This window comes from Crassostrea angulata, chromosome 2 (genome assembly GCF_025612915.1).
Source record: "Crassostrea angulata isolate pt1a10 chromosome 2, ASM2561291v2, whole genome shotgun sequence".
NCBI lineage: Eukaryota > Metazoa > Mollusca > Bivalvia > Ostreida > Ostreidae > Magallana > Magallana angulata.
Window position 1 is genome coordinate 44,096,964 of NC_069112.1, and position 24,595 is coordinate 44,121,558.

The window sequence follows — 24,595 nt, forward strand, 5'->3', positions numbered from 1 at the left end:
AATGATTTATACACATTAAAGATGATTAATCACAAAATGTTAAATTGTACTGCCCTCCATTTCTGACATAAAATCAAGAAAGAAGTTAAAAACACCAGGAGGATTGAATCTGCACGCATACACGTTGAGCGCAAAATGAAGCATATCAAGAACTTTTGTGCGTATTCTGCAAGAAGTTAGACCAATAACCTTATGTGACATTGTAGATGAAGTTTTTTTTGTGAGTGCATTTCTTATAATTTGTTTTATCACCTCTTGTAACGCAGGACAAAGTACTATGATAAATGTTGTGTCTGTGATGATCATGTTATTATAAATAAAACATGCACATATTTCATTGGTATACATTTAAGATAAAATCTTATGCAATAAACTCTGAAAATAAGAAGAAAAATGTCTAAAACCTCATTTCACTGCCATCGCTGGAAAGCAGTTTTGGCACCCAGCGGACACTGATAATCTTTTCTGAATTTTTTGTTAGTATTCTGTGTATTGTTGATGAATTTTTGGAAAATTGAAAGAAAACTGTGTGTTGTTGGTGAACTTTTTTAAAATTGAAAGAAAACTGTCCTTACCGTCAAACACCATTCTTAATTGATTTCTGCACCAGTGACACAAGGTCCAAACTCAACACAAAACTTTCTGTTTGACCGCTGCTCTACCTTAACGTCCAAATTCATTACGCCCTGAGTGCAAGATAAACAGATCTTGATAAAAATCGCATCTGGTTTCCGTATCTGAAATCAAAAATATATCAAACAAATGACGTCATTATAATGTATAAAAATGACGTATAAAAGAACTCGGTCCACAACATCCCTCATTTGGCCTAGTAAATTTGAAAAAATTACACAAAGATTTAGAACATTTCTAGGGGAATATTTTCCATCTATATCAGAGTCCAAATCAAAATATGCACTAGTTTCCTTTCACCGGATGTTTGCAAATGAACACTAATTGCCCAAACCCTACCCGGTTCACAATTTTCCGGGAAAACCTTGAAGTTTTACTAAATTCAGTCGTAAAATTCACCAAGAGCGCATTCATTACGGCTCAATTTTATTACAGAAAATAAAGATATAGCATCAATTGAATAAATTACATTCAAAATATTAAGCCGTAAACAATGCGCTCATATCGGGAAAAAATAAATACAACATTCGCGGCAACATCAAAGATGTCGTCTGGAAGCTGCTAGCTGTCAAGATCAAAAGAATAGCGTTATGTAACGAATACACGAAAGAAAGCAAACCTTTTTACTGGATTCATAAAAGTTGAAGGTGAGGGTTTTTTTTATTATTCTATCGATCATTTGTTCTATAATTGAAATTTTTATATAATATATTCTGTAAATAATTAAACAAACTTGAGAAGAGAAAAGTCACGTCACCCTGTTGACATTTTGAGCACTCGGGGAGTCATGTCGGTTTTTTTCTTGGCTTATTTACTTTTTTTGTTAATATCAGTCATAGAGTGTATACATGTATATAGTAGGCATGTATAATTTTATAACAGACAGTTTATTTTCTGTGCTTCGTACAAGTTCATAACGTCCTTCTACTCTCATACCCATGTACATATACACCAACACGCTCGGACTTAGCAGAGTAGCATTACCTATATAACGTTTTACTCTTTATTTCCTTATCCATTTTCAATTCGTCAGTTTAAATTACTAATCAAACATTCTATAAACATGGACAAATGCCACTTAAAGTAAAAAAAATGTATATGAACTTTTCATAATGAAAAGAAAAAAAGTTTCTTTCACTTTTTGTTCTTGTAAATGACAATAAAACTCATACAAAAGGAAGAGAGAAAAACTTCGTATGACTACTTCAGATAAAGAACACATAGAGATAAATGTTGTTTATTAATTTGAATCATACCTTGTTTTCTATGTGATATATACGTTTGTTGTTTATTTTATTTTTTTTTATTTCAATAAAGGGCAATAACTCGAATTGGCCTACAGGTGCGGATCCAAAATTTTAACTATATTAAAAAAAACCCAATGAAAATGAATTTCGTTATACTACACTGTACAATTACCTTTATTCAATATTGTGGAAATGAACTTGACAACAGGGAATGTTTATCAATTTAAAAAAGAAAATGAACAGCATATCAAAATATCAGCATATTGTAACACCCCCCCCCCATTTTTTTTATGTGTTATTGTTAAGCTACATAAAATTTGCAAATTTATAAATGATTTGCAGCATATTCTTGTATACATTTTATAGTCTGTCTCATGTTACAGTTTCCAGCCATTTTTTATGAATTTTAAAGATAATACCGGTACAAATACCTGACAAATTGAAACAAGGGGAAAATTATAATTTTGTCATTCACAATTTGATTCTTCACAATTTTTACCTGGAAAAATTAACATGAAAGAAAACAAATTAATAATGGAAAATGTTTAAATCTTTCTCCATTCCAAAGTATTTGGGACACCTTGCAAACTTTTTCAACTTACTGATCTGGGTACTCATTTTGTTTGCAATTATGCAAAATCCCCGTAGACTTTCTTATTTTGGTTGTTTATTAAAACTCTAAACAGAAGAAGGGCATATAAGAACAGAAAATCTGGACCCTTTTCATTTCAGTAAATGGACCGATCCCGCGATTGGTAATTCGATAAAAAAGGTATTACAATTGATTGATAATCAAAATATTAAGAAAAAAATGGTGGAAGCAGAAACTTTAGACAGAGTATAATACATAACTGTGTGTTTTTATATTTTCCCTTAACATTGTATTTTATTAAAATAAATATTTCAGAAATGCCAGGTTCTGGTCAGAAACACTACGGCTGTTTCAACTGTCCTAAAAGAGTAAGACAGAAGGATAGGCACATTATATCGTCTAGAAATAGAGCTTTCATTGCCAAATTAACAGGAAGGACTCCATCAAACAGTGACTTTCTCTGTAACAAATGCAGATGTATGTGCCAGCATCACATCAAAAGGAAAACCAGTATGCCCAGCAGGGTACAGCAGGTTCCAGCACAATCCACTGAAGCTCCTCCATTCAGTCCTCCATCCATTCCTCTCCCATTTCCCAGCACATCTAGAGGACATGCTTCATGCTGCATGTGCAAGCGCCAAGGTCCAAAGCTGGTTGTGGTTCCAGTAGGTGTAAGACATCACATCTTCATTACTAAAGAGGTCATCATCCCTGCTGGAGCTCGCTGCTGTCCAAACCACCTACAACAGAACATAGACGATCTCAATCCTTTATCTGATTCTACTTTGTTTAATAAGACAGGAATCACAGAACTAGTTAAGTTTTTGCGGAATGAGGTTTTAAAGAAGGAGAGGACGAGATTAGACTTTGATAGCCGCGGGAATCTTGCTTCAACAGATTACCAAAGTCTGCTTGGAATTCCAAAAACAGCCTTTGAGGACTTACTGAAATATGTTGAGGGGAAAGTGAAGGTCACTCCAGTAAGAACAGTGCGGACAACCTTGGCCATATTTTTAATGAAATTAAGAGGAGGGGAGTCAAATCGAATTCTGTCCACTCTATTCAACATATCCAAATCCAGTGTACATAGAGGTGTGAAATCAATACGGACAGTACTGATGAATGGTGGATTTGTAGCCGAAAATCTAGGATTTGGACATGTTACCAGGAAACAGATAATTCAGGAGCACACAAGACCTCTGGCCCAGATGATTCTTGGTGATACAGTTTCCCAGCCAGCAATACTTGTCCTTGATGGTACTTATATATATATACACAAAAGTGGCAATTTCAAGTTTCAACGACAGTCATTCAGTCTTCACAAAGGACGGCCACTGGTGAAGCCAATGATTATTGTATCCACAACAGGTTACTTTGTGTCAGTACTGGGTCCTTATATTGCTAGAAACAATGATGCTACAATCCTTAACCACATAATGCACAGCAACCTTGAGGACATTCGGAGCTGGGTACAGGAGGAGGACATATTTGTGGTTGATCGTGGGTTTAGGGATTCCTTGGATTGTCTGGAGCAGATGGGGATTAATGCCAAAATGCCATCATTCCTTAACAAAGGAGATAAGCAGATGTCGACAGAAAATGCAAACACCAGTCGATTAGTGACAAAGGTATGGAATATAATTAGTATCAGTATATCTTTCAATATAAGATATATTTGTAAAATAAATTAACGCTTGTAAATAACCTTCTAACCTAAATAGTACCATTTATGTTTGAGAAATGAAAGAAAAACCTATTAATAATTATGACTATATGTTCCATATTATGTTTCACAGATACGTTGGGTTGTTGAGTCTGCCAACGCTAGGATCAAGCAATGGCGTTACCTAAGACACATCCTACCTTCCAGTCAAATTCCCTACATTGGTGACTTTGTCAGGATTGTGTGTGCCATTTGCAATAGACAAGTTATTACCAAATATTATAAAAATATATAAAAATCTACTGGGTCTTTTATTTATGAAATCAAAACTCAAACTTGCTAGATTTGAAATTTTTAATAAATATTTTAAAAAATTGAGTATCAATTGTACATGTATTTCTATTATTTTGCTATGAATATGTAATACAGTTATATCAAATAGATAAGGGATTTTTAAGGTCTTCCGTTTCCAACGGAAGACCTTCTTGTTATTCTTCGGTTTCTTTTTCCCTATTCTTATTATTATTATTTTTTCCCCTTTTTTTGTGCACGCGATTTCTCAGAAACGGCTCGGCCGATCTCGATCAAATTTTAGGATGTGATAGATAGTGGTCTGAACTTGATTGGAAATTTTTTGTATTGATGACGTCACATCTGTTTTTGAGATATTGAGAGTTTTCTAATTTTTATATGGGTATTTTGTCTTCTGTTGTTCTCCTAAACTATAAGAGATATTAAGCTCAAATTTTTAATGTAGGTAAAGGAAAGATTGAAGTTTTGCATGATTGTTGTTTTGTATGTTTAGCACTACTGGCGCCAAAGCTCGCTATGGCTCGAAAATTGACATTAAAAAAGCGTCGTGAATTTTTGTGTTTTTCTCTCTTTATCTCTTTTTTGGAAAATATTTTGTTAAAACATGTAATGTAAAAAAGGTTTATATTTACAAGACCTTTCTGCTGATATCAAGAAAAAGGGGCTGGCCCCTAATATTAGGGACCTAAAGGGCTCTAAACTCTTTTACCCATAACTCTTTACCGAGGGATATTTTGTAATAAATTATAGAAGCAAATATGTTTATCTTACAGTTATGAAGCCGAGCAGTATAACGATTTTCTCATATGTTACGTAATTAGGGATTTTTAGGGGTCAGAAATCCAAAACTTTGACCACCTATATCTCAAAAAGGAAAACTATTTTGAAATGCAGTATAAAAGAAAAGATGCTCAAAATGATGTTCTTAACACCATGCAACCTAAAAAATTTGGTTCAGCGGCCCCAATATGGAGATAAGGGACCGGCCCCTAAAACATTCTTTCTCAGATATCTCAAGAATGGTAACGACTTTCTGAACACTTGTTGAACAAAATGTCTTTATAATCAAATGACCTTTCATTTGATACCAAGAAAAAGGGGCTGGTCCTTAATATAAGGGACCTAGAGGGCTCAAAAGTCTTTTAACTATAGTTCTTTACTGAGGGATATTTTGTAATAAATTATAGAAGCAAATATGTTAATCTTACAGTTATGCAGCCAAACAGTATAACGATTTTCTCATATGTTACGTAATTAGGGGTTTTTAGGGGTCAGAAGTCCAAAACTTTGACCACCTATGTCTCAAAAAAGGAAAAATATTTTGAAATGCAGTATAAAAGAAAAGATGCTCAAAATGATGTACTTAACAACATGCAGCCTAAAAAATTTGGCTCAGCGGCCCCAATAAGGAGATAAGGAACCGGCCCCTAAAACATTCTTTCTCAGATATCTCAAGAATGGTAACGACTTTCTGAACACTTGTTGAACAAAATGTCTTTATAATCAAATGACCTTTCATTTGATACCAAGAAAAAAGGGGCTGGCCCTTAATATTAGGGACCTAGAGGGCTCTAAAGTCTTTTTACTATAGTTCTTTACTGAGGGATATTTTGTAATAAATTATAGAAGCAAATATGTTAATCTTACAGTTATGAAGCCAAGCAGTATAACGATTTTCTCATATGTTACGTAATTAGGGTTTTTTAGGGTTTAAAAGTCCAAAACTTTGCTCATCTATATCTCAAAAAGGAAAACTTTTTTGAAATGCATTATAAAAGAAAAGATGCTCAAAATGATGTACTTAACAACATGCAGCCTAAAAAATTTGGTTCAGCGGCCCCAATAAGGAGATAAGGGACCGGCCCCTAAAATATTCTTTCTGAGATATCTCAAGAATGGTAACGGATTTCTGAACACTTGTTGAACAAAATGTCTTTATAATCAAATGACCTTTCATTTGATACCAAGAAAAAGGGGCTGGTCCTTAATATAAGGGACCTAGAGGGCTCAAAAGTCTTTTAACTATAGTTCTTTACTGAGGGATATTTTGTAATAAATTATAGAAGCAAATATGTTAATCTTACAGTTATGCAGCCAAACAGTATAACGATTTTCTCATATGTTACGTAATTAGGGGTTTTTAGGGGTCAGAAGTCCAAAACTTTGACCACCTATATCTCAAAAAAGGAAAAATATTTTGAAATGCAGTATAAAAGAAAAGATGCTCAAAATGATGTACTTAACAACATGCAGCCTAAAAAATTTGGCTCAGCGGCCCCAATAAGGAGATAAGGAACCGGCCCCTAAAACATTCTTTCTCAGATATCTCAAGAATGGTAACGACTTTCTGAACACTTGTTGAACAAAATGTCTTTATAATCAAATGACCTTTCATTTGATACCAAGAAAAAAGGGGCTGGCCCTTAATATTAGGGACCTAGAGGGCTCTAAAGTCTTTTTACTATAGTTCTTTACTGAGGGATATTTTGTAATAAATTATAGAAGCAAATATGTTAATCTTACAGTTATGAAGCCAAGCAGTATAACGATTTTCTCATATGTTACGTAATTAGGGTTTTTTAGGGTTTAAAAGTCCAAAACTTTGCTCATCTATATCTCAAAAAGGAAAACTTTTTTGAAATGCATTATAAAAGAAAAGATGCTCAAAATGATGTACTTAACAACATGCAGCCTAAAAAATTTGGTTCAGCGGCCCCAATAAGGAGATAAGGGACCGGCCCCTAAAATATTCTTTCTGAGATATCTCAAGAATGGTAACGGATTTCTGAACACTTGTTGAACAAAATGTCTTTATAATCAAATGACCTTTCATTTGATACCAAGAAAAAGGGGCTGGCCCTTAATATAAGGGACCTAGAGGGCTCAAAAGTCTTTTAACTATAGTTCTTTACTGAGGGATATTTTTTAATAAATTATAGAAGCAAATATGTTAATCTTACAGTTATGCAGCCAAACAGTATAACGATTTTCTCATATGTTACGTAATTAGGGGTTTTTAGGGGTCAGAAGTCCAAAACTTTGACCACCTATATCTCAAAAAAGGAAAAATATTTTGAAATGCAGTATAAAAGAAAAGATGCTCAAAATGATGTACTTAACAACATGCAACCTTACAATATTTGATCAGCGGCCCCAATAAGGAGATAAGGTCCGGCCCCTAAAATATTCTTTCTGAGATATCTCAAGAACGGTGAGGAATTTCTAAACACTTGTTGAACAAACTCTTACACCTGAAACAAAATAGTATCAGGCACTTAAAATGAAGATCCTCTTTTCCTGTTTTAAATCATGTATAGCTGTTAAATAGCAAAATCAAGATCGAACATAAACCTCAATTTCTAAAATCAGACGGAAGACCTCCTCGTTGCTCGCAACGAGATCGTGTCTAGTTCTTCTTATAACTTTTAAGCCTTGTATTTTTTTTAATACAGTTTAGTTAAAAAATACACACATGATAAACTCATTACTCACTTCAATTTTACTTTAATTCAGATACCTAAAACCCCTTGCTAGTGGAGACACTGAAGAAGACCAGGCCCTTGGTGCAAAAATGGTTTTTCTCTCCAAGCAGGTGAATACCCTTCAGCACCATATAGAAGAAAACCATCTAGACAGACGATCAGTATGCTGGAAGGAGGCTGATGACTTGATGGACTTTCCAAACATGGATGAGGAACAACTTAGAGCCATCACATGCGGTGTCTACCAACTGCGTCTATCACCATCCTACGCCCAAGAACATATAGAGGGAGACTGCAGCATCCAAGTCCACAGAGAGGAGCCAGGCCTTCTTCGTGTAAAACTGCAGAGTCGTCACATGTCATCAAGATCCTACCTACTGTGGATACAATATGGTGAGGGTGAAGTCAAGGCTTGGTACTGCAAGTGCAGGGCTGGTGCTCGTGTTGTGGGTATGTGTTCCCATGTTGCTGCCATCCTTTGGTATCTGGGACATGCTCGCCATCAAAGAGATGAGAAACTGGGAGTGCGAGACTGGGGGGAGTTTGTTGACGATGCCACACTGGTGGATGACTCTGACAGCTCCAGTGAAAGTGATGAAAGTGGACCAGAGGAGTAGATGTGTGACAAGTATGTCCAGTTTAAGTTGTACATTTACCTGTACTGTTCTGTTTTTTCATTGTATGTTGACTTTGATAAACTAATGTTTTGTTTAATTGTTCAATCTGTATGGATGAGAGAGAGAGAGAGAGAGAGAGAGAGAGAGAGCATATATCTTATTGATGTGAGAGTGTGGAGAGAGAGAGAGAGAGAGAGAGAGAGAGAGAGAATGAATGAGCATATACATGTATTTTATTGATGAGAGAGAGAGAGAGTTATCACTATTATCATGCATAAACAATTGATATGTAAATGATTCAATGTATTATTTCTGCAGCAATTTAATGTTTTAATACTCAAATACTTTGTATATATAATTGTAATAACTGTAATGTCAGAAAAAATGCATGTTAATACATATCCTGTTACTCCTGTAATTAATTTTCATAAGCTAATCAACCATGATCTACTGGCATTTAATTTATTCATCTTTCCTGGCAAATATTATTTATATCAATTTAATACACATCATTGTTTTTTTTTATTTCTGGGTTATGGATAATATAATAATTAAGAACTCAGCATATGTGTTGTTTTATCTATCGACACCGACTGACTTGATCATGCATTAAGCTAATAAAAAATAACCTTCTATAAGCTATAAGCTTCATAAAAAATAGACAAATTAAATTAAGAAAATATTGATGTTAAAATACTTACACTTTTCATGTGGATTGTAGCTAGAATACTGATGTTCGCTGCAAATGTTGTTGTCAAAAACTCCCGAGTAAATTCGAGTCGATAATGTTTTTACAGGAAGCGGTGTCGATTTAGTTCGTTGCTGTGCACATATGGTCCATGTGTATCAATAAAGAGCATCCAGAAGGATAGTTTGAATAATTTAATTGAGTTTAAAAACTGATTATACAATTAATCCTTTCTAATCATACATTCTGAATAAAAAAAAATTGTATTGTCATAATTGAGATCATAAATGCTTTTTAGTGCATCAGCCATGGTTATGTACCCTGTAAATTAAGACCCTCGATATAACATGTTAACCATATTGTTATTTGTAATTTTACCGCAGCATATTGCAATAAACAAAATTATTAACACAGTTATTTATTTTGATTTCCCTGCACACATATTTTTCAATCATTTGCTGAATAATGCACATTCATGTACACAGCACTGTGCATCGTGATCATTTTCATGCAAATAAGCCGACTTGACAATTTATAACACCATATTTAACGACGTTCTACAAGAAAACTATGAGAGATATTAAAAAAAGAAAAACATTTCCAAGAAGCACATATTCTAGAGAGTATATGATGGTAAAATTTTCAATATTTGAAACTAGGCCATTTTTCATGGTGTGTGGGTCGAGTTCTTTTATTTGATTTCCCATTGGCACTTATATTTGTCATTCCGTTATTAAATACGAACTAGTCATATTACATCATTCACTGATTTTCCGACTACCTCTGCCATCAATTCATCTACAAATTGATTTGCTGCTATTAATTGTTAGGGACTATTCGATTTTTATGCCAATTTTCTTTTTAAAAAGTCAAAGAGAAAGTAAAAAAGCAAAGTGTCTCAATCCCAAACAACGCCCGTATATATAGTCAGTAAATGTACATGTATGATGTGAGAGTTGATATCATGATGTACAATGTAAATAGTGAAAAAAAAGATAAATAAATGTTAAATAACTGTTGTGCATTTAATGTAGCTGCTTCGAATTAGAGGTTCTGCTTTGAAGATTTATTCTCGGTTTTGAATACATTTCAAACAAACTAACCTTTTCACATTTTTTTTCTAATTAGTTTATTTTACCAACAATGAAACACACATTCCAAAGTAGATTTGCACTAACTTTCAAATACTAGTAATTGAGTACATGTCCTTTGGTAAATGTGAATTAAGAAATACATAAATGTAATGATGTTAAGCACATTTTAGTTAATACTCGTCTAAAAAAAGAAAACAACAACCTTATCAGTGAAAGAATTATGTCTGCTTTAAAAATCAAAACAAACATACGCAGAATTAAATTGTTAGAATGTGATAAAAATTGTTAAAAAGAACAACTTATTTCTTTTTTTTATTTCAGCAGCTTTATAAGGGCAAAGAACATAAATGTTCAGTGTTAAAATATTCATAAGACATTTACACCAATGCCATACATGTAATGCGCCAGATGAAATGAACCTTATAAAGTAATCCTTCTTCATCGGGAGCACACAATGCATTGTTTGTCATTTACCACCCACTTAATAATGCAAAGCGTTACAGTACATGTATATACTACAGGTTAAGGGATGCTAAATCTAATTAAAGCATCTGTGGTTTATAAACATTATGTTAAGCGCCTTGCCACCATCAGATCTTAAAGGGCTTTTAACCTTTGTATTTTATTTTCATGTCAGTGTAATGAAAATGGCCGTTTTCTCCTCTTGAATCCACTCGGTTTTATAATTACGACCTACATATGTAAGAATAAGGCAGAACAAATATCATTGACTTAGATAAACGTCTTAGTCCTATATGTGCATTATAACCCAGAGCAGGCTCGCATGGTATGTGTGTAACTATACATTAAGTATTCATGCATGTATGTACATTGATTATCCTTCGTTATTTCGTTAACCCCTTTTTATGACAACTTCGACTTTTATGTGTAAAGTATGAAATAATTACATGCTTTGGGTTTTTTCCAGCTTATAAACGAGGGGTACAATCTCATATATCCTAATTATGATTTATGTCATACTTTTTATCATCACACTTATTGGTGACAATCTTGGTCAAGTCATTTACGAGAGCATGGCGGAGGACAAATCTATTGATGCAATGCAAATCTGTTACAAGGAATTTTATAGTAAGTAAGTAAGTAAATTTAGTAATAAAACACATATCATGGCACGAACAAGGCTCAGCTTATCCTATAATGAATTGAAAAATATACGTTTACACAATCCGGTTGAAAGTGAGATACGTGTATAAAAATCGTTTGTTTTATTTACAGAAAGAGAACTGTTTCTTGAAAACCAAGTTAATAAATTAACAAAGGAAGTGAAGTCGATAAAAGGTATATAATTTTAACTATGATTTACTTGTTTCGATGTTTGAATTCATTTTAAATACCTGATTAGAATAGTAATTTATTTGACATTACCTTCATTACAATTGTAGACATCAATATTATGTTCTGTTTTTTTTTATCAGATATAACAAGTTCTAAATGGCATTATTTGCAGCTATGTCAATTCTACCAGGATTCCATTAAGCTTGAATATCATAAATACACGTTTAAGGTTGCATGAATTATAACATTCTTATCAAAATTCACTCCATCATTTCTGAAACGCCTTTCAAGTCTGACGATTTGGTTTGGTGGCTGTAGTTATTTTTTAGATTTGACCTCCTTTAGAAGGAGCGTTCTGTATAAGAATATGGTAAAGTGCCAAAATTCCATAGGTGAAATTTGTGATTTTCTTTTCTTAATACTAGGTTATTTCTAAATCATATATCAAAACTTTACGAAGATCTGATGAATAATTTGTTGGCCATTTAGCAGAATTTGCAAATAGATAAAATGATCTTGTGTGACCAACTTAATTTGTTGAATTTTCCATTTTCCGTACAATTAATTTAATTGTATGATCCGTTTTTCTAAGTAGATGTATTCAGGTTTGTTCATTTTACTTTTCCTTTTATCTAATTAAAAAACAAACAAAGACAAATACCCCCCCCCCCCAAAAAAAAAAAAGAGAGAAAAATAAAAAAAATAAAAAGCATCTTGTTTTGGAAATCTGGTCATCGTACTTTGCTTATAATGAAGTTATGCATACTGTGAAGATATACTACATGCAAATGAAACGGTGCGTATATAGTTTGTTTTTTCTTTCAAGGATGGACTATGTTTATGAACTCAGAGTATTGGCTGGGTCGCGATGAGGTTACTTGGGATAGAGCAAAGGTAGCAGTGAACGGTGTTTGTTGTTTGATGCATTTAAAATGAGAATTAATTAAGAATTGTTTATATTTTATACTTTTTCAGTTAAATTGCATGGCAGAGGATGGTAAATTAGTTGAAATAGAATCATATGCAGAAGATAATTTTGTTCGGGCTTTAGCTATGGAATTAACAAGTAAGATTAAATTTTTAAAAAATACTCAGTTTAGGCAACATCTTTACTTATGTATTAAAATATTTAGTAAACATCCTTAATTTTGATTATTTTAAGTTTCTAAAGAATAAACAATGAATATGAAAATTACTTTTTTATCAAACCGTTACTCATATCTGTATAAATGAATCTTTTACTTTTTCTAACAAAACCAAAAAATGCAAGAGAAAACGGCAAGGAGAAAGGCATGCCTAGATTATTGGAATACATATCTTAACCATACATAATGATCTTATATTAACTCCATATGTTAACAACATAATGTAGAAACGGTTTGGCTAGGAGGAACTGACGTCGGGACTGAAGGGCGATGGGTTTGGGGGTCCAACAGATCCCCATTTACATACAGCGCATGGAACAGAGCCAAAGGACAACCAAATAACTACAATAATCAGGACTGTCTCGGTCTTTATCGTCCATACAACCTAACGTGGTGTGATGAGAAATGCGAAACAAGATACCAATACATCTGCGAAAAAGAGATTACTCAAGATTCATAGAAAGCAAACATCTTCTGTTCAAAGACTGTGTTCATCATGTTTTGTTTGTTTTGATTTGGGTTTTTTTCACAGGTGTTTTTGTCGTCTTGCTTTAAACATTGATATGTTAATTAAAAGTGACGGTCTTCAAACATGTATTTTTATTCAAATAAACTTTGAAATATATTTATACAACGGTGTTATTGGCAACTCATATATAAATAATATCTTAATGCATAAATATATCCCTGCTCCAAAGCATACATACTGTTTTATAAGTGTATGGCTGTCAGTGTATCTATCTGTATGTCTGTTCGTTCGCAGAGCATATCCGTCACATTTTTCTCAAACAAACACAGATATCAGAAAGTTAACGAAGTGACTTAGGTGACCTAAAATACAAAGCCTAAATGGCGTAACAAACGTATTTACTTTGAAAATGTGCTTATATGAATGCAAACAAATGTTTTTTGAGTCTTTACAACGCATTATTTCATGCAAAAATATAATTAAAAGTACAGTTAAACTCGGTTATAGCGAAATCCTAGGGACCAAATTATTTACTTTGTTATATCCGTATAACAAATTCGTAAAAATAACTATAGCAAATTCACTATATACATGTTTTCTTCACCAAACTAATTTTTACTAATTGAGGCTTAGAATAATGATATATTACTTTGATACATATAATGATTGGATTGTGAGTCGAAAATTTTATATGAAAATATATTCATTTAAACTATCACGTTAAAAGTACTTTATTAAACTGTAAAGAAATTCGTTATAAAAGTGAGAGCTTCCGTTATTATTAACATCTACGGGACTCAAAATCAGTTCGCTATATCTGTAAATTCGTTAGATCCGAATTCGTTATAGCCGTAACATTTTTCAAAGTTGTGTTAAGAATTTTACCGAGGGCTCAAAAAAACTTCGCTACATCCGTGTTCGTACTAAACCACCTTTACTGTAAAATTAATAAGCAATAAAATCCGTTTTATAGTAGTGGGAAAAATCAATTTAGAAAGGACAAAACTCACTGCAGTGAATGGACATTTTGTATTTTTTTTCTTAACTTCTCAAGGTCATTTCGTAATTCACCAACTACTTCCAATTTCAGCGATTTCTTCACGGTTAGGGGCAAAATCTACTTATGGCCTTGTGAGCTCCTTAACATAAGATTATATGAATCGAAATCTTTGAGTCATGCCGGATATTAAACTTTCTATATTTATTTTCTATTCAATGGTATGACTTCTGTCTGTTCTGATATCTACTCGACTTACAGTACACAGTACAGCTCACTAGGGTCAAAACTTTTCATCCTAACTAGGCAGAACTACTGAACTTCAGATTCGACCTTTTGTTATATATCCATAAAGAAATTGTTTCTCGTATCGTACTTAAATGTATCGCCAAACGAATAAGTAGAGTACAGAAAATCTCACTTGGTTATTATATGATTAGGACAATAATTGAATAAATGTTTGGTGAAACAATATAAATATTAGGATTTAATATAACCGATGCACAGGTAAATAAGTTATCTTGTCAATTTTTGTTTTCGGATTTAATTATCAATCACTATATTCATTAACAATTAGTTGATAAAATTACTGAACTCTAAAACTTCGATTTATTTAACTTCTATTCTTATATATGGATGGTATAAGATACGATAAAATAGAATTTAGCTTATCTGTAGTAAAAGATGCAGGATAAATCATATAAGATAGGATTTCTGTCTACTTTAACGATAGCAGCACTGTATTTGTTTCCACATACCAGTAAATGTATTATCAGAATTACCGTTTTTTTCCCTCTTGAATCCAATCAAGCTACAATGCATTCTGTTATAATTATGACAAATATATATTAGAACGAGTCAGGTAAAAAAGAAGTTTTTAAAAACTAAGCTGAACTTCTGAGCCGTTTATGCCCACTCTGACATAGTAAGTTGCATGATATGTGTTGTATCATACATTCACCTTAGTTTTAGCACTTTGTTTATCCATTTAAAGCTTCAATTACGTTTTCACAAAAACTACCATAATGAATCTAAAAGCCACGGGTTGCAATATCATATATTCTAATCATACTCTTTTATAAAACTGCATTCATTTGGTGTACCATTGGACAATGCTTTTACAAGAGAACAGGACATGAACAATCAATAGATGCAATGCAATAACGGTTACATGAAATTTTATAGTAAGTGTAATATTAAGACATCATATCTGGCTCGACCGAGGCTCAACTTTTTCATAATGAATTGAGAGAAAATAGGTCTAAATAATATAATAAAAAATAAAGTATTATTAGTGTATGTCATCTATGTACGAAAAAGTACAGCTACTAAGTGTAAACAACATCAAATATCTGTGTAATATATAATATTTATTTATATATAAAGCCCTTACTCGCAAAACACTCAAAATGGTTTAAACTACACTGTGTCATTTGCTGATCCAAGTTGTTCTTGCTATTGATACTTACACATTATCTATGTGTGTGTTTTAGAAAACAGTTATATATACATGCATTTTTACTCTTTTCATTAACTATGTCATTCTCCAGTTACAATTCTGTAAACATATGAGTTTGTATGTACGTTAGTGACAAAATTTGAAAAGACTGACCGCCCATTTTTGCCTGCATTTTTTTAACATTGTTCACGATTATACATGCAATACAGAAATTCAAGTTCATTCTTAACTCCAAAGAAAATTAGCATTCATTGACAGCAAACATCGCACCATTGTAATATGTTTATTGGGAAACTCAACCCCATTCAGTTCTAAACTCGCTGACATGAATGGGAATATCTGAACTTTTCAACGTTATTTCATCATACACTCACCACTTCACCTACTTCTTTATATAAACGAGGCTAAATGTACTTGTAACATTATTGCCTCTTAAAACTACGTGACTCGAAAAGTTCAGATTAAGGCGGCGTTTTTTTTTTAGTTTTCTATTAAATGTATAACCTTATGACCTCTTAAAGCTACGTGACTCGAAAAGTTTAGATTATGGCGGCGTTTCTAACTTTTCTATTAATTTTTTTTCACTGTTATCAAAATGGCTCTTAGAACTTCTTGACCTACAAAACTTGACAACAATAAAAGTATATAACTCAAACAAATTACACTTCATTATAACTAAGCAGGATATCTTAGCAGGTTTACATGCTATGCTTTTTATTGTGATATTCTTTTTATTCTCTGTTGATCTTAGTATATTTTTCAAAATTTATAGAAATTTATACCATAATGTGTGAAGTGGAACCATTTGGTATTTTTTTCCATTGCAGATCAAATCCATCCACTGCATGCAGTATCTTATTTCTTTTGAATGATTTATACCGCCATCTTAATCATCACCTTAATTGGTGATAGCATTGGTCAAACCATTTACAAGGATAATAGGGATGACAAGCCGATTAATGGACTGCAATTTGACATCGATATATTTCATTGTAAGTAATAATAAGACTTACAACATTTTTGGGGCCAAACTTTAGGTCGAGTTCTGTTGCAGTGAACAAACATGCAATTTAGGTTTTAAGTTTTTTACTTTTATTTTAGCGTATTATACAAAGAAACACCTTTAACTAAAGTCGTATACATAAATGTTTATATTTTTTAAAATGTATATTAGACAGAGAATTATATTTGGAAGACAAAATAAAGAGCTGTAACCAGGAAGTAAAATCCTTAAGAGGTAAGTACACAGATAAGTATAATCTCAACCGAAACATAGAAGGTCGAAATAAATTTAACATATAAAAGACAGACAATAGTGCATGAATTTGAATTGAATGTGACAGTAGATCATGCAGGCATTCATATTTTTAAGCACAGGATTAAACAGAAGGTATAAATTAACTTCAAAAAATAGTATGAGAGATTACTTAAAGTTAAGTACATTGTAAATTGCATGGATAGATTATTCAGTCTTCTTTCTGGACCGTTTAATTAGCATTCAGTCATAAGAGTAACTGAGTTTCTTCCTCAGAATGACATTAATACGAGAAAAAGTTTAGGAAGCAAGAATTATTGCAGACATTACTAAGAAATTTTGAAATGTTTGTACGATGAGAAGCTTAATAAATTTTAACAGTCTTTACAAAAGATGGTTAATATGAATATGCTCACATCCTTATGAACTTAAAAAAAACCCAAAACAACAGATATGGTACTAGTGTGTTATCCACTACTAAATTATATTTATTCCTATTTGCGTTACGTAATGAAATCTTAACACAAGGAAGTAAATCAATATTCGAGAGATATTTATTTTCCTTTTAAAATGATTACATTTATGAGACTGATATTCAACCAAAGTTGATAGAATATATGCATATAGTTAAAACGTTTTATACACTTTCTACCTTTATATCATGTTTTATATGTAAACATTGTAAAATACAATTTTTTGGCATTTTTAAAGAATGGTTATCTTTGCATCTTTAACTCGTATATTTGTAAGAAAATATCCAAAAGAAACATATATACTGAACATTTAAAACTTCAACTTTTCCAATAGACTTTGTTGTGAATTTTAAAACGTGATAATTTTTTTTACATATACTACATGTACAGATCTTTAATATTAGACAGAACAGTACACTTAAAATCACACAAATCCTTAGAAATCAAATATTTGAAATCAATTAAATATGCAGTATGATTAATTGATTGAAACCCTTGGTACATTACATGTATTAACTGAAATCAAGCACGACAACTCTTATTGACACTTAATACCGTTAGTCTATATAAACTTTTAATTTAAGAAGTTATGTCATATTCAGTTGCACACGATTGTATTGATCGACATGTGGACTAGAATTGACTGCTGTAGAAATATGATTTCTTTTCTTTATTTTCGCGGACACACTGTACTACATTGTTAGTAAGTAAAGTAAAGTCAACACTAATGAAATGGCGTATCATGGTAGATATTTATTTATATAGTTGACCTAGTACAGACAAACTCGTCAAATTCTTGATTTGGTTTGAGTATTTGTATTATGTTTTAAAGTATTTGGGGTATTTTTTGTTTTTGTTTTATGCTTTGATTTTTGTTTTATTGTTCGTCTTATTTTTTGCCAAAAAGGGGGGGGGGGGTTCTTACATTGATTCTGTATAAGATCAGTTGATGCTTAATATATTTGTATTGTACACGGACACATAAAATAAATGATATTTTTACTCACATTTTCTTTTAACAGATAGAGACGTGCAATTAAAGAAACAAATGAAGAATTTAAAAGATCAAAATAACTTGACTAGAGGTATTTTACTTTGAACAAGCAATTCAAATTTTCTCACTGAGAACATTTTCTATAGTTTACGAACAAAGTAAAAAAAATTGCGTTTGTTTCACAATTTTGAAAAAAAAAGCATCATATGTAAATACTAAACTTAATAAATATAATACTGTGGTTTCATCAATATTCGTTGAATACCAATTTTCGTGAATTTCGTTTTTAAGTTGATCCATGAAATTAAATGTTCATTGAAATGCAATTTCTATTAACATTTTGCATTGATGGGGTCATTGGCCACGAATTTACGTATCCTTGAAACTGTGATTTTCACTTTATCCACAAAAATGTATACCCTTGAATATTAATGAAACCACAGTACTAGCAAATAAATATAAAACAAAATAAATTATTTTGTGCTGTAAATTTGTATATGTTACATTCTTACAACACCAATCAGACCCAACCTTACAGAAATTAAACCCAAACAAAACCATGGGTTTGTTTTCTAAGTATACTTAGTCTACTACGAGAGTTAACTCTACATGTTAGTAAACCAAAAGTGGGCCCAGAAAGTAAAACTCGATCAGTAGTATAGCCCTTAAAGCAGATGCCATAGGTGTGTTTGGAATATTCATGTGCAGGAATTACATCAGTAAGGTGGAAAATATATTACTTCAGAACGTTAAGTGGTCCCCAAAAGCAAACCCCGAGAAAATCCTAAGTAAACTCCGAGTGGACGCAAATTCTTTAACAAAGTAGACCCAGAGTAACTCCAAATAAACCTCGAAAGTAAACCTAGTTAGGGTCTACTCTGGTGTTAGATTGTGTCAAATCAGTATTTTATGTGCATAAACTGATTATTTTTTAAGGATGTATCCTTATTGTAACTCAACGCATTTATTTGTACATACTGTTTTTTCTTTCTTTTCAGAAAAAGATGACATTTTACAATTTCAACTTAGATGTCAAAATGAAACAGGAACATGCAAGTCATTCATGTTGATATCTATCTATCTATTTATCTAATTCACAATATGATATTAATGTATAATTTTTTTTAAAATGTATCACTATCAAAATACATATAATGTAACATGTGGCTGTTGTTCGAGAACAATATGAAATAACGCTTACATAATTTCAGATCAAGAGAGAAGGGTTGTAAATGCCCAGTATTGCTTTATGAAATCTTCTTTCACGTGGAATGCAGGCAAGGTATTTAAACTTCAACATTTAAGGCCAAACTGTAAACAAGTTACACTTTGTACTGTTATACATGTTAATATAAATGTACAAACATGAACTCATTGTAGGTTAGGAAAAAAATCTCAATGACCAAACGGAACTAAAACTAATTTTTCAAAAAGTGTATAAACTATAGCATTTAGAGGTGAAAGAGAATAATAGTTAAAAAAAAAAAAATAAAAATGATGTAAATTTACTTAAAGTATTCCTTATCAATTAAATATTTTTATATATTTTTTTATCTTAATCTATATCTATATTTGCTGATTAACCGAAAACACACCATATAACTGGATGTAAGGCATTTAATTTTGCAATTATGTTGATTAAGATGTCATTTAGATACAGAGATCAACTTTCGAAAGGCTGACTTCCAACAAAAGAGTGCATTTCTTAAATCATCAATATTATTATATACATGTAACTATAATAGATATATTCTCAGAATTACGTCGATAAAAATAATCTTTCCAAGGACATTAATAATAATGAAAAAAAAAGCTTTATGAAAATTCTAATTCGTCTAAATAAAATAAAACTAGATGCAATATGAAAAAAGAACATTGAAATAGTCACATTACCAGCTTCATATATTGATTACTTGTTCTCGCTAAAAATGTAATTGTATTTGTTTTTTAATTTGCGTCGACCTCAGTGCAAGATACACATGTATTCTGCCAAATTCAATATTAGGAGATTGACACTGTTTGCATTATTACTACATTGTATATTGATTAAACAGCCCATTAAATTTATAACCGTTTTTTTTACTCTCAATTGATGTAACGGTTGCTAGAAAAATACTTTAACCTCGTCTTGACGTTGCATTGTCGTCTCTTCCGTTATTAAGAGTTATTGTCCAATAAGTAGATATATCATGAAACTTTTACATGTTACCTACTTTACTCACGTTACACAATTGATTTTTGCAGAAATTATATCATAACTGTATCGTCTTGAATCTATTATTAATATTATTAATATTGAAGATACTTCTCTATTGACGAAGTAAAAAAAGGAAAATAGGTTCGAAAAAAAGGAACTATAAAAACTGGCCAATCCGTAACAATTTGTCCTCTGAAATTGTATTTGAAACTTTTCAACATCTAACTTCTGCTTTGATATTGAATAAACAAAGACGTCATATTGTGTTTATTAAAAGTATATATATATGAATACGATTTTTTGTTTTACAGACAAAATGTCAATCATTTAAATCGTATCTACTTGAGATTAACTCTGAGGCAGAACAAAACTGGCTAATGGATAAAGGTATTTTGCATTTTTTTTTTATCTTAATTTATCAACACAATATATTGTAAACACGAAGTAACCACTCAACCCCATCCTAAAATGTTTTTCTTTTTTTTTTTTTGCAGTCAGCTTGTGACTAAAACATTCCTAAAAAGATAATGGATGTAATGTCTTTATTACATATTTAGATTTTTTAGATTTATTTTATTTCAATGGTGATGTTATTAAAAAATCACAAATAATATTCTGAAAATTTCTATTTTTTTAATGCATCATTATGATCGATGTTTGAAGTAAATTTCAAACATTAATTATAACATTTAAACAATGTATATGTACCGACAAGTTCATTCTATTAGATTTTTTGAAGAAATTGGTATACTCTAGCTAGAACAACATTATTACAGATATCACGCACTGTACTACATTTATTTAGTAGACTGACTTTACGTTTGTTACACAATGGCATACTTTTAATGTTTCTTTTTTGAAAATAAAGTTTCCACAGGCAAATGGTGGACCGGAGGAATAAAACACCCACAATATGACGACTGGGTGTGGGATCACTCGGGCAATGACTTAACCTACAGGAACTGGTATCCGAATCAACCAAACGGTGGCAAAAGCGAAGAGTGTATGTTGTCAGAGGATGGTTCGTGGCATGATTATCCGTGTGATTTTAGGTTTAAAATAATTTGCGAGAGAGGAATGTGAGATGTTTACGTGTCAATTGTGATACCTATGCTTAAAAATAATCAACATTTCAATCTAACTATATAACGTTGAACCCAGTTCACGAAGTTTGTGAGGAGGTTAATACATTCGTGTTTTCATTGTTTAATTAACTGTTATTAAAAATGCAGTGCTGCTATCATGAACGTTGACAAAACAATCCTATCCTTTATCCTGTATCCTGCATCCACCCTTCAAAAAAGGTCATCATATCCTATGCCATAACATCCATATTTAGGTATGAAAGTTAAAAAATTGCAATTTAAGAAAAATCATATATTATTAACTGTCTTTCGACTTTTGCAGTTAAAGAAACGTCTAATTAATATAACAAAATCGAAAATCTTTAAAATGAGGTAACTTATTTGCATCGGTGATATAAAATCGTACGCGGAGTGTACTGTGGTTTCATTAATATTCAAGGGTATCAATTTTCGTGGATAAAGTGACAATTACAGTTTCAAGGATACGTAAATTCGTGGCCAATGGCCATATCAATACAAAATGTAAATAAAAATTGCACTTTTATGGACGTTTTATTTCGTGGATCAACTAAGCAACGAAATCCACGAAAATTGGTATTCAAAGAATATTGATGAAACCACAGTACTCAATTACATAAACAAACAAGTAAGAGATTAAAGCTTTTTTTTATATCATATATCTAAAATAATGATTAAAAAGGATATAAAGAACTTCTATATATTGCTTGAATCTTGTTACGGTACTTTTTATTGCTTGATATAATATACAGGAAAATTATCGTTAATCGGCTGATTCGGTCGCCGATAAATGTAAACACGATTTAGAAAAGCAGCACATTATAAATTAAAACTTTGCATTTGTTGCTAATTCATTTGAATCTATTGATAAAACATAAATTCGTACGCATCTGTTGGTTTGCTTACATTTTTTAATTTGATATGTTCAGTTTATTTTCGGGTTTTATACATTCTAGTGATCGGACAACGAAGAAATTATATGAAACGTGATAAGTACACAGAAACAACGGGCGTTTCTTGTTAAAGCTGACATGAATTCTTAAAAGCATTTGGTCGCCATGTTAGTTTCGATCGCTCCTCTACTGCCACTGGGGTATAAATACCGGTCGAGAAAGTTACGGTCGGCTGCTTTCCGATCGAGGCATTCAGGTTGTACGGACTTCTTAATGCATAAACTACACATTGTAGTAAAATGTTTGTAATAAAGAATAAAGGAAACAACAATCAATAAAATACAAAATATATTTATTCTTTGAGAGAATTTCCAAGGAACTAGTATCTGTATTATTTTGCACAGATAGTGCTGCCTTACTTCAAATGCACATCAAACACGTGTGTCGTTGATACAGAGTGCACAACGTCTGCATCTTATTTGAAAACACCGGCGGCACTACATCCAATCCAGTAGCTAAATGATAGTAAATCCAAGAAAGTAACAACGTAACAGTGACTCTTTTCCATCGATTCTATAAAAACGCTCCGTTTCCATGCGAACATATATTGACATTGCTCGATCACCCACAGCGTGTAGTTGCGCATGTGCAATGTTATAACATAAACAGGAAAAGGGTCAACAATTATTGAGGATTTTTGAAGTTTATATGCCTGGATTTCGGTATGTCTTGTTTCGTCGTTCATTGGATATATTCCTTGTCAGTGCAGTGGTTGTCATATTATTTTTGTTCAAAACGTGTGTCTTCTCGTCTTTTCGTCTAAGGTAACGTGTTCGGGTGTATGAAATACCTGAATGCGGTGAAGCATGAATTGTGCTCTCGGTCTTATATAGGGGGTGTGTAGCGATGAGCAGAACAATAGAAATCGGCAACTAATATGGCGGTAGTCGGAGATAAAAGGGAAATAATGCGTATCTATGAATTCATGTCAGCTTTAAGATACAAGGTACATACTTTTATGTCAAATTGGTCACAGACTGAATGTCTATGTTTTTATACTATTGAGGTTTTTAAATAAAGCAATAAGACTTTATTCATGTATTGATTTAACGCTGCATTTATCAGTCTAGAGTTTACTTTAACTCCATACTTACGCTGTATACGAGTTGACTAACATGTAGCGCATATCAAATTTCTTTACCGCTTGTTAAATATAAAACATTATATTTATCTAACAGTTTTAATTTGTATTACAAATTAAAATGATGTTGTAAAATAATGTATTTCTAAATTATTTTTAGTTTCGCAAAACCATTTTAAAATTTATACTCGATTTTGATTGGCAACAGGATCCAGGATAGGATAGCGTTTGACTTCATTATTTTATCATGTATCGTGCATCCTATCTGTATCAACTTCCAGGATAGCAGCACTGTAGCAGCATGCTTATAAGTACTATTACTAGCCCAATATGTATGCTGCTCGAATTCCTTGAAATATTTGTTTTTTTGTTTGTCCGACGCCTCCTATTTATCTGTAACCATCGACTCTTTTTGTGTTTGTGATTTCTGTATGTCTAGATGAGACGTTAATAAAGGTATGGTTTTTAAAATTTAACATAAATATACAGGTGCACTTCAAATACACTTACATAGTTTCTTGTTTTGAAATTAAATAAAATCAAGTCACAATAGTTAGTCAAATAGTATGTGACTGAAGACTACCTGAAGAATTACATGAATAGCTCTACGATATTCAGCTACTTTTCTAGAATGTTTTGTAAAGAATCACTTTACTGAATGGCGTAAGTTGCTGTGATGTCATCATGTCACTATCCCGGCTATTGATTTGTTTCTCAAATATTATGAATATCATCAGCAAGCTGCATTAATACATGTAACTGAAATATGCTACAATTTTTTTATATCTGATGAGAAAATTGCTGAGTTCAAGGCAAAAGGATTAAAATAAAGTTTAAAAATTTTC

At 31.9% G+C, this 24,595-nt stretch overlaps 4 protein-coding genes across 4 annotated transcripts; all 4 read left to right on the top strand.

The window, feature by feature from the left end:
- The first annotated feature begins 802 nt into the window (after nt 1–802).
- Nucleotides 803–4,430, top strand: LOC128174382 (uncharacterized). Its single transcript, XM_052839946.1, has 2 exons — nt 803–4,100; nt 4,269–4,430. The coding sequence occupies exons 1-2, from the start codon at nt 2,790–2,792 to the stop codon at nt 4,428–4,430; spliced, it is 1,473 nt and encodes a 490-aa protein (XP_052695906.1). The 5' UTR covers nt 803–2,789.
- A 3,503-nt stretch (nt 4,431–7,933) lies between these two features.
- Nucleotides 7,934–8,704, top strand: LOC128172466 (uncharacterized). The gene has a single exon (XM_052838263.1). It carries the CDS (start codon nt 8,019–8,021, stop codon nt 8,544–8,546), a length of 528 nt encoding a protein of 175 aa, XP_052694223.1. The 5' UTR covers nt 7,934–8,018; the 3' UTR covers nt 8,547–8,704.
- A 2,589-nt stretch (nt 8,705–11,293) lies between these two features.
- On the top strand, nt 11,294–13,291 carry LOC128172459 (perlucin-like protein). The gene is made up of 5 exons (XM_052838258.1): nt 11,294–11,417; nt 11,565–11,627; nt 12,451–12,518; nt 12,600–12,690; nt 12,997–13,291. Exons 1-5 carry the CDS (start codon nt 11,294–11,296, stop codon nt 13,227–13,229), a joined length of 579 nt encoding a protein of 192 aa, XP_052694218.1. The 3' UTR covers nt 13,230–13,291.
- A 1,322-nt stretch (nt 13,292–14,613) lies between these two features.
- Nucleotides 14,614–24,113, top strand: LOC128172494 (hepatic lectin-like). The gene is made up of 8 exons (XM_052838287.1): nt 14,614–14,742; nt 16,522–16,686; nt 16,869–16,931; nt 18,445–18,507; nt 19,415–19,468; nt 19,628–19,698; nt 20,925–21,000; nt 21,482–24,113. Exons 2-8 carry the CDS (start codon nt 16,563–16,565, stop codon nt 21,694–21,696), a joined length of 666 nt encoding a protein of 221 aa, XP_052694247.1. The 5' UTR covers nt 14,614–14,742; nt 16,522–16,562; the 3' UTR covers nt 21,697–24,113.
- Nucleotides 24,114–24,595: the final 482 nt, after the last annotated feature.